The sequence below is a fragment of the Condylostylus longicornis genome, unplaced genomic scaffold, assembly GCF_029603195.1.
Source record: "Condylostylus longicornis isolate FDR11 unplaced genomic scaffold, ASM2960319v2 ptg000107l, whole genome shotgun sequence".
NCBI lineage: Eukaryota > Metazoa > Arthropoda > Insecta > Diptera > Dolichopodidae > Condylostylus > Condylostylus longicornis.
The window spans coordinates 4052190-4063690 of NW_026578075.1; the positions used below are offsets into that span (position 1 = coordinate 4052190).

At 25.0% G+C, this 11501-nt stretch overlaps 1 protein-coding gene across 5 annotated transcripts in view; it reads left to right on the plus strand.

Moving 5' to 3' along the window:
* Positions 1-7985, plus strand: part of LOC129614239 (sodium-coupled monocarboxylate transporter 1) — a 46324-nt gene extending 38339 nt beyond the window's left edge. For 4 of the 5 annotated variants that reach the window (XM_055528724.1, XM_055528723.1, XM_055528722.1 and 1 more), the window contains 10 exons: positions 1700-1847; positions 4441-4615; positions 4689-4824; positions 4925-5084; positions 5712-5930; positions 6028-6301; positions 6391-6495; positions 6788-6921; positions 7332-7477; positions 7601-7985. In XM_055528724.1, coding sequence (XP_055384699.1) covers positions 1700-1847; positions 4441-4615; positions 4689-4824; positions 4925-5084; positions 5712-5930; positions 6028-6301; positions 6391-6495; positions 6788-6921; positions 7332-7477; positions 7601-7821 — 1718 coding nt within the window. In that variant the 3' untranslated portion in view covers positions 7822-7985. Of the gene's footprint in view, positions 1-1428; positions 1643-1699; positions 1848-4440; positions 4616-4688; positions 4825-4924; positions 5085-5711; positions 5931-6027; positions 6302-6390; positions 6496-6787; positions 6922-7331; positions 7478-7600 lie in introns of those variants that run through there. The other variant, XM_055528726.1, reaches the window with a different exon arrangement.
* Positions 7986-11501: the final 3516 nt, after the last annotated feature.

An 11501-nucleotide genomic window follows, 5' to 3' on the forward strand; every position in this document is an offset into this window, starting at 1 on the left:
AAACCAATGGCTTTTGAAGTAGCACTTTTCTTTGAATAACTCAAAATATTGTTTTTTTTTATTGAATAATCTATTGGCTATTTAAATTACTTTCACTAGTATATTAAAATATTAAATTATTGCATATATTTGGAATGAGAAAAAAAAATTAGAGAGAAACGTTGAATTTGATGGTGAGGTGTGAGAGTTAAGATAAATAATTATATTTTTTTTGGTGGCATGTCATTTACGAGTACCGTTACCTTGTTTACTTATCAAAAAGTTTGCAATGGCTTGCTTACTTATTACTATCGTATGCTGTACCGCGGTAGATGTTTGAAGTATGTTAAAAAGTGTTACTGGTAGATGTTAAAAAGTGTTTGTAGTTCCATTACAAAAGTAGCCAATAAATGGCATTTTTAAGATTTTAAGAGGCTGTAACTTTTAGAAAAAGGGTGGATGAGTAAAAATTTTCTTTTACAGAAATAGGTTTCTAGAAATAAGTTTTTTTACTTAAAAGAGTGTAGAAGTTTTGTAATCAAATGGACTGTAGAAATAGAGTAGGACATATAAGCACTTTTTCCTCATTTTTTATGGAAAACCACTAAAAGTGATATATTATAAAATTGATTTAACCATATAATTGTTATAAATTAGTGAATATACAAAATTTATGTTGAAATTCTAAAAAAATTTGATATCATAATTACGGCAAATTAGTTTGTGAATTATTTTTATAACAGTTATCGATAATTTCTAAAATTTCTTACAAATATCATTGTTTGTAAGTGTATACCTATATGAAATACATCATTTTTATTGATTTATTCTTTGAAATCATGGAACATAAAAATTATAACTATTGTTTGATTGATTGATTTTTTAATTCGGAATTCCTCCTTTTGTTATTTAAATAAGAAGCGCTTAATAATTATTGTTTTTGTGTCTGACGTTAGCACTTATTTAACGTTGATAAATTTGTTATGGCCATACAATGTATAAAGCAATAAAAAAGATAAAAGAGAAAAATAGAAAAAAATTTGATTATATGTACAAGTATGAATATATATATGTGTAATGAGTTGATCGCTATTTTTATAGATTATACGTTTGTAATATCGCGTTAAAAATTTGAATATAATACTTATATATCTATATTTTGTTCTTAATTAAAGAAAACGCCGCAAATATCCATGTGCTGCTCAAAGTATTTGTGGATGACCGTAGTATGTCTTCGTATTTCAAAAACAAAATTAAGTGTTCCCCTCTCCTTCTCTTTTGCAATCGTATTTTATTACCTTTGTTGTTAATTGAAAAAGCCTTGGAAGAATCACTGAAGTACAAAGAAAATTTTAGTTATATAATTTCAAGCTTCCTCTTTGAGACCTGTCAAATGAAATATCTTTCTTGCAGATCTTTGGTACATCTAAAATTAACTATACGTGTATTTATATATACGAAACATATTTGAAAAAAGGAAGAATTAGTTGAACTGTTTGCAATTACCGAATTAGTCAACAGTTCACGATAGTTTATAATTTGAATTGAATTTGACGCACAAAAAAACTTTGTCAAACATACATATAACAGATTCGAACAGGGTGGGAGCAACTATTTTAAACGTAACCGGCCTCGTACGTCAATGCGTCTCTGTATGACATATGTAAATAAAAAATTAAAATTATTTTATCAAATATAATTAAATTTGAATTATTTTTAGGTTTTCCCAGTGAATTATTTTATTATGGATCAGCTATGTGGGAGACTATTTATGGAATGGCAAATGCTTATCCAATGGTTTGCTTTATATTTGTTCCAGTATATTTTAATCTACGAATCACTTCCGTTTATCAATATATAGATTTAAGGTGACTAATTTCTACACAAATTGTTATCATCCGTAAGTTGAATTAGCGATCTCACTGTAAAATAATTATACTCAAAATTCATTAATTTTTAATCAAATTTTTCTATTTTGCTTTTTTATTTTTATTTTTTGTTTACATATTTTTAATTAATATAATAGGTTTTTAATAGGAGTGTTCGAATTATAAACTATCGGTGTGATGCTAACTGAAATGACAGCTATATGTTTGTCATATTGAGTTTTATTTAGTAAGGTTTGCAATTTATGATAATTGCAGTATAAAATCAATTTTTAGTTAAACGATTTATAATAAGCGCTTCGTTCAAGACGTTAATAAATAAAATTATTATTAGAGCGAAACAAAACCACAAATTGTTAACGGGCAACCTTCAAACTCATTAATAGAAGCGTTTGGTGTAGTGTGTGGTACGGCAAAATTTTTGGTCTTCATTTTCTTCAAAAACGGAGAATGAATTTAACAAAATAATGGTGCTATATATATTATAGTTAGTGGAACCATATTTTTATTTTCTGAAATTCATTCCTGACACAGGAATGAATTACACTAACGATCTACAGTTGGCCGTAGATTGTTAGTGTATAAGACAAATGAGCCAGATATTAAATTGTCACTTTAAAAATTAATATTGAACGCGTCATTTAAAAATCCTTTCCTGTCCTTTCTTCCAACAAAAATAAAAATATTTACATGTTCCACGATTCGTTCTATGGTTTATTTCAATAACAAATTCGGACAATCTTATTGAAAAACCTTTTGTAACAAGGCTAGTTTTAATTCATTGTTCATTTAAAATTCATCATTTAATAATTTCTAATTTTAATTAATTTACAAATTTTTGTTCTTAATGTATGTATGTAATAACATATAGTTTCATTATTCTAATATTTAGTAGGGTAAATGTTGTGTTGGTTGGTGTAGTATAAGGTCAATAGTTTAAAATCATAACGTAAAAATGGTGTTTGAAAAGCTCATAAAATAGAATCTGTGCACACAAATTAATCAATATCATTAAACAATAAAAACTTTTGGAATTTATTCTTAATCATTTGCTAAAAATTTGAATTTCCATGAATTTGTAAGAATTTTGAAATCTTTAATTAAAGGCTTTGAATTTTAAAGGTATTTTCCCTTTTTTTATATTTTTGTCTTTGTTTTCTTGATTGAACCTTGCTACAATATTCCTAAATTTAAATTAATATATATATGTTCACATTGTTACAAAATATATGAATATACGAGCTCTTTTTGATTAGCTAAGATTATTTATAAAAAATTTATAAGTCAGGTTGTAGGTTTATTACCAAAGTTGCAATTCAAAGCTAATATTTAATAATTTCATTTGTATTTTATTAGTCATTAAATAGCGAGAATTACAATTAAAAGTAATTATTGTTTTGTAATTGGCGTTATAATTAACAGATGAATTAAAATTATTTTTGTTACAATAAGTGATAATTAAAATACTTCGTAATTTCCGGAATTTAATTCCGAAATTATCTATCGGCATTAATAATGAATGACAGAATGATTTAGTTGCACAAATAATATCATCTTTCAATTATAATTATATTAATTCTTACAAAAATGTTGATAATACAGAAAGTACATTTGAATTTTTTCTGAGTCATTTTTAAATGAAATTATAGTTGAATTTTTTAAAGATTACCTATATTTTATTCCATTCCATTTGAATTCAGCAAATTTATGTAGATCATAAAACACGTAGAACACGTCGTGGCGTGGGTGTAGAATACGAGACTCTTTAGTTTTCTAAAACTTTTACCATATATTTTATATACCCATAATACATATACAGGGTGATCGCAAATTGATGTTAAAACTATTCGGGATGATTCCTTGGATTTTTTTAGGAAAAAAATTTGCTCGTGTATCGGGTTGGGGCGGAGGGGATTTCAAACTTTTAAAGATAAGATTGGAATGTTAAAGAAAATTAAATTGAAAAAATTTAATTATTTAACATTCCAATTTAATTATTTAAATTTTGAAGAGAAATCTGTTATTCGCATCATTTTTCTAATTAATAGACCAACATACATATACGGTTGTGTATATGCTTGATGTTAGATTTGCCGCTCTCGAGATGTTTAAACATGAAATTTTTGATTAGAAAGTGGAATATTTTTTTTTTTAAATTTATTATTTCAGAATAATTTGCTCTCTTTGAAATTTTTTCTAGTTAAGCTACAAAAAAATTATTGAATTTTTGTGTAAATACCGAATAAACAACTCTGAAGATCCTTATCCTCTTACCAAATTTTTAAAGCCTCCATAATATGGAAGGTCCAAATTTCTTGTCAGAATCCTTAATAAATCATGGAAGTTTTCTCGATTATGGTATGCTTTAGAAAAAGTTCTGATAAGTTATACTGAATGTTTGCTGGTTGTCCTTATGTTTGTTATAGGTTGTGGTTGTTATGTTTTTTTAGTTTTAAAATTTTTATCTTTTTTTTTTGTTTTTGTTAATGGATTAATTTTATGTTGTAAGCGTATACATATAGATACACAAATATATGATTAAGATAATTTTTTTATATTTTAATTTAATATTTAGATTTAAAAGTCGGTTGGTACGATGTCTAGCATCTTTTACATATTTGTTAAGACAAAGTTTTTCCCTTGGTATTGCTGTGTACACACCAAGTGTTGCATTATCCGCTGCTACTGGAATACCATATTGGTCATCAATTGTATCAATATCCTTAATTTGTATATTTTTTACAGTTATTGTAGGTTCTCAATATTTTAATTTTCAAAGCCGAAAATATAATTTGATTTTTATTTTAATAATTTTTAAAATAGGGAGGCTTGCGTGCAGCGATACATGCAGATGTTATTCAAACATTGACGGTTATTGTAGTTACTATAGTTATAATAATACAGGGGATGTATGAAAGTGGTGGTCCAAAAAATGTTTATAATTTAAATAAAGATAATGGTAATTTTCTTGAAATTTAAAACATTGATTTTGTGATGCATTTAATATATTAATTTTTTTTTTGATCAACAATAATGAAATAAGTAAATTTATTTTGCAGGTCGGCTTAAATTTTTTAACTTTACTGGAGACATGACTGTACGGGTTGATACAACATCTGCGTGGCTTGGTCAATTATTTATGTCAATGTCACAATTTGGCTGCCAACAGAATTTTATGCAACGTTATGTTAGTTTAAAGTCTGTCAGAGAAGTTCAAAAGTAAGTTGGAAAGGAATTTTTTTTGTAATTTTTAGCACTTTTCAAAAAAATTTTTAAAAAAAGGTGCTTAATAATTTCACTCTGTCCGTCCGTCCATTCAACTCTATGCTCTTGAAGACAAAAAGCTGAAATTTTATATGCACATAGATCTTTAATAGAACTTATTTCCGTAGAAGAAAATTTTTATTAAAGATATGGCCCCAAAACTCTAAAAATGCTATTTTTTAACTATTTGTTGCAGCAACATCATAAGCATTATTCAAATTTTGGAAATGCAGGAAAGCAGAGGATGCCTTCTTCTGCCACGGCATACCATATTTGAGCTTTAGGAAAACAAAATAGCCGTTAAAATTTATCTATAAACTTTTGATATCGTTTTTCTTTTAGACCTCTTTCATTTCCTTTTATATCAAATTCCCTTCATAGCTCATCCTAAAAGTATGCAATCTTTGCATTATATTTTGTATATGAAGGAAAGTAATTTTTAATGTTTTTAAAAGCAGTATTTTCATTAATTAAAAGAAAAAGTGCCACTGACCTGAAAATATTGGTTTGGTTCAATTTTATTTTGTTTAATTTTTACAATTTTTATTAAATAAAATATTCATTATATTTTATTTGTTTTAGAGCAATGATGCTTAATATCCCGTTAATATTTGTTTTCTTTTCCCTATCATGGATAAGTGGTATGGTAATTTATTCAACTTATTTTAATTGTGATCCGTTATTGGAAGGATATATAAAAAAACCAGATGAAATACTACCATTCTTTATAGAGGACCGCTTATCATATATTCCAGGATTTTTTGGTCTCTTTTTGGCAACCCTTTTTAATGGTGCTCTTAGGTAAGACAATAAAGTTTTTATTTAGTTGAATAATGTTAGGTTCAGTTGATTTCAAGCTCTGTAAATTTTTTAATATTGTTTTTTTTTCTTATTTCAGTTTAAATGTTTCAAACTTAAACTCTTTATCGATAGTTGTTTGGGAAGATTTTGCTTTACTTTTACCTAAATTTAAGAAGTTAAACGAAAAACAGCAATTAAAAATGATTAAAATAATTACAATAATTGTTGGATTTTTAACAATGGGTGTTGCGTTTAGTGTTGGTCTATTTACTGGTGTTATTGAATCAGCTATGATTGCATTTTCAACTACCTCCGGACCACTACTGGGAGTTTTTCTTTTAGCAATGTTGGTCCCATTTGCAAATTGGAAAGTAAATATGATTTTTTTTTTAAATTTAATTTAATTTAATTTTTTTTTTCAATTCATGTATACTTATAAAATAATATTTTTTGTTTTTAGGGAGCATCAGTTGGTATGATTACTTCACATTGTGTAGTATTGTGGTTATTTTTTGGGGGTCGAAGTATAAATAATAAAAAATTTATGTTACAAACATCAACTGAGGCAAGTTTCAGCAAAATTTATGAAGAACAACAGTGCTACAACTAATGTGAACAATAATATTTTTAATTGATTAAAATTATTTGCGTGTTATAATTAAAGTTATTCCAAAGTAATAGAATTTTTTAATTTGGTAGAATCAAATCACTTACTTTTGGTTTATTACTAATAAAATTCAATATTTCGGTGTTTATATTTAAGGAACAATGATTAATTTATGAAGACTATAAAAATATTTCCTATAATATATTCATATTATTTAAAATTATTTCATTAAGTATATATTATATTTTAGGGCTGCTCAAATTTCACATTTGCATCAGATTTAATAAAATCAGTTACTGCTACAACAACAGAACCAAGTATTGAATCGAATTGGTTATTAAATACGACAAATCCAGTAACAAATCCAATATTTTCTGACAATAGGTAGATATATTAAATATTTTATTTTTATGATATGCGGATATTACTAAAAAAACTCAAAATCCTTTTTTAAATTTTCAAATCGCCATAAATCGAAAATAATTGTAATATTTAGGTATTGGATTTTTTAAATTTTCACAGATTTAATTTGTCTTCAAGCTTATTATATAAGAAATAATAACTAACTTATAAACTAACTAAAATTTATAGCAAGTTTCCATTGGATTTCAACAATGGAAACTTGCTATAAATTTTAAAAATTTCTTTACATACATATATAAGGTATCTTAGTTATTTGAAATGTATGTAATTGTTTTATTATGGCTATTTGAGAATTTTAAGGTTTTAATTTTCTATTGTACCTAGAAAGAATCTTGTAGAAACTTATAAGAACCCAGTTTTTTATTTTTTAGTTCCGTTTTACACAACATCTATTCAGTCAGTTATATGTACTATAGTATAATTGGAACTTTATTAACATTGATTGTTGCAATTATCATTAGTATATTTACTCAATCTAACGAAGATTCTTATGATTCCGAGTTATTACATCCCTTTGGTAATTTTAATGCAAAAATATATATTTTAAATTGAAAATATCATATTATATTATAGAAAAAGATTTTAAATTTTACACAAATATTAATTATTTTTTTTTGTTTTTTTTTTTTTTATATTTTAGCATTAAAACTATATGAAAAACTTCCTTTTGCAAAACCATATTTAATTAAGGAAATAAATAAATCCGAAGTGATGTCTAGTCCAACAAATAAATCAACTGAATTAGTTAAAACAGAAATTTGTATAGGAATTGAAAGACAAAAAAATTCTAATGACTTAGAAACTCAAACAAATAATTTACAACATCCGATACAACGTTTTCGGAAGATACCAGAAACTTAAGAGAAATATTATTAATTTAATTATTTTTGTGATCCTGTATGACAATAATCCTAATTTTATTTAAATATTTTATTTAAATTGAATTTTATAGAACTGAAAAAAAATTAAAATCATTGTCCGTTTATGTTTCTTTTTTATATTTTTAATTATATACTTATGTTATTGACTAAAACTATGTACGAAATTGTATGTATGTATGATAAAATTGTAAAAATAAAAAATAAATATTTATTAATTGTTAAAGTTTTTTAAATTTTGATTACTTGATTATTATTCAGATTCTGTTCGAAAACATTTTTGTATTTGAGTCCAAATAATTTATATAAAACTATTAATGTTGATTTCCTTTTAGTTCAAACATCACAGTACACTTACATAAGTACGTAAATATCATTTACTAATATAGTAAGAAAATGTTTAAATAGTTTTAATATTAGTTGTACAATAATGTTTTTATAGCGTAAATTTCAATTAAATATATATTTTACTAATTATAATCAATTGAAATTCATTAAAAATAATTGATATTAATTGAATTGATTAGTAGATATTTAATAAACTTGTTAATTATGATTTTAATTAATACAAAATGTGGATTAATTATGACTGAAAGAATTTTCATCAATACTTTAAATTTTTTTCTCTCTACATATATTATACTTATATACACACATATATCGCATATATGTACGTAGTATATGCATTTTGTTCAAAAATTTTAATTTGACTTAATTAACAGAGTCACGATAATTAAAATTGACAATAGCTAAAGTGTTTGGTAATAAGTGAATAATTTGTATTTTAATTAGAATAAATCATAGCTTTCAAGTTTCGTTTCTTAGTAACAGTTTATTAATTTAACAGTTTTCTAGTAATTTATTAAAATTTTATGAATTTTATGGTAATTTTTCATTGTAAGGAACTATATATGAATTTAATTATTAAATTTAAATTTAATAGCCCCGTTTCCTGAGATTTAGAATGCTATTATTCACTGGGGCGGGGCAATGTTTGAAATAATGACTTGTTAGTATTTAATTATATATTTTGTATATAATTTTGTATTGTTCATTTTTAAATTTGAATTTAATATCTTAGAAATTTACATTTATTTGGAAAAATAACGTCATTAAGATAAGCACGACTTTTAAAAAATTACCCTGAAAAAATCCCCCAAAGATGAACAATTTGGATTTTTTTTATTGTTAAATAATAGTTGATTATACTAACGGAATTTTAACATTACGTATTAATATATATATGTAATATGTATATCTATATATACATTTTCATATACTTATAAAAGTGAATTCACATGAATAATGTAAATTTATTTAGAAAACAAAGCTTTAAAAAATTATTTGAAGACCGGAGTTAATTTCGGAAATGCTTGAAAAAGAATTTTGTTGAAAAAATAAGGTATTTAAGGAAAAATATTAATGGAGTTTTCATATTTTCTTACATGCTTTCTGGTAATTTTCTTTACTTACCATCAATATGCGTACCCGAAAACGTTCCTTGATTAAAAAAAATAAATACTTAGTATATTCACTTCAATGATTTTTAATTTTAGTATATAATAGGGTCATCCCAGTTCATTGTTCTGAACAACTTTCCAAAGTTTCGAGATGAGGAGTTGAATAGTATGTTTAAGTGAGAAGTGGTCAAAAAATATTTAGATTTCATTCTCTTACAGATATATTGATATATAAACTGATACATAGATGCATATATCCGTTTGTATGTAGGTATAGATTTTAACGGCGAATTACAGTGAAACTTCAATTAAAAAACATGTGTATTCTGAAATTATCTTCGACTACAAACTGCATTTTGTTGCATTTTACATCATATTTACTTCATATTTCCTTTTGCACTCCGGTAACTCGAATTCTTTTTAATAAATTGTATTATCTGATTTTTATGTGATTTTCTGGGTTTTTTTTCCAAGTACAATATCAAATACATTTCTGAAAGTATGTGTATATAGTTCATCAAATTTTGGTTTAAAATTATTTGTCACCATATTGAAAAATTGAGGATCTTTGATAACTCGGACATGCATTAAAAGCTCTAAAATAAATTTAAAAAAGATATTCACGCATACTTACAAATCTGCAGAAACTGAATATTTTCTTTTGTATACTATAGTCGGGCAATTCTTCAATATCCAACATTTTTCTATTATGCTCTTCTTCTATTTTGTAGTAGTTTAAAAAAATATGTAAAAAATCGTTTAGAACTGTTATTTTTAAACATGGTATTTTTCTAGATTTTGCAGTTTGAATTCATCGAACGTGCTTTATATTAAAACCTAAGTTAGAACGGGGTCTGCCATAATTTGAATTTCAGAAAGTGGTACAGGAAACCTAAAATCAATGGTACCGCCGACAAAAAATTGGTATATTTTTTTATTAATTTTGAGTACCTTGCACCAATTAAATAAACAAAAACAATTCGATTAAAAAACAAAAAAACTACTTGATTAAAAAAACAAAACAGTTTTTCGGAAACAAAACCGAACAGTTACAAAACAAAACTGAAAAGTTGAAAAAATGAAAAATTTCCCAAATTATGACGTTAATCAATTTTGAAGTGTAAAAGTCATAATCTTTAATGAAGTTTATTTTATTACACCAAAACAAGTAGAACTGTAACGTATGGAATATTTCGTAAATTAACATGCTAAGACATTGTACTACATAGATTATTCTTACTTTTTGTGAAAACATAGACGCAGTCACAGATGTCACAAGTATCTTTGTTGTTTTTATTGTTTTATTATTTTTGTATAATAAAAATTTTTCCTTAACATTATTTCTTTTGAGGAAAATTTTTTTTCGTGAAAAAACAACCGAAAATTTTCAATCTTAATCAAAAAATGACACATGTCAAAATTTTTCAGGGTACATGAGTCTAATAAATGGTACGTTTGGCTGGTTAGAACTAAATTATTGATATAATTCCCATATTATTAAGAGAGGGAGAGAGAGAGCGAGAAGTAGATGGCGTTCCCAATTGGATACTCAAATCTGCTAAAATGCCGGAATTGGCTACATTTCAAAATTTTTTTGTAATATGGATACATGTATTTCTCATACACTAAATAAATATTACAAAATTATTAAAATGCTGGTAATATTAAGTCACGAAATTGCTTTATCTTTAAAAAATGTTATTTGTTGGCTTTTCTAAGTAGATTTCTGAATTTACTAGAAGAAAGTAAGAAAAATGTTTTATTAAATAAGTACTGTCTCCTTCTGTATTCAAATCTAGAACATTTAGACAAGAACGTACCAGAAATATTTTGGTGTAAATTAGTTGTAATAGAAAATGTATTGGCTGTACATATTTTTTCTAAAATTTGTCAGTTTTCATTATGAATTTTGTTTACCGCATAGTTCAACAGCTACAGAACATATATATATGTATTTTCTAACCTTAACTATTACATTTAAAATGTGAAATTGCATGTGATTCCTTAAAGAATTTACTATAAATAATAAAATTCACATTGCTGAATAAATTATTCTTATTAATTATGAGTTAATTCGTTCAAAATAAGACGACTTAGTATTATAACTAGACTTTATGAGGTTGGATACATTTTAGATACATTTTTTTCTCGAAATCGGATACATTTTGTTTTTACCGAGTGGGAACACTGAAAGTAGACGAAG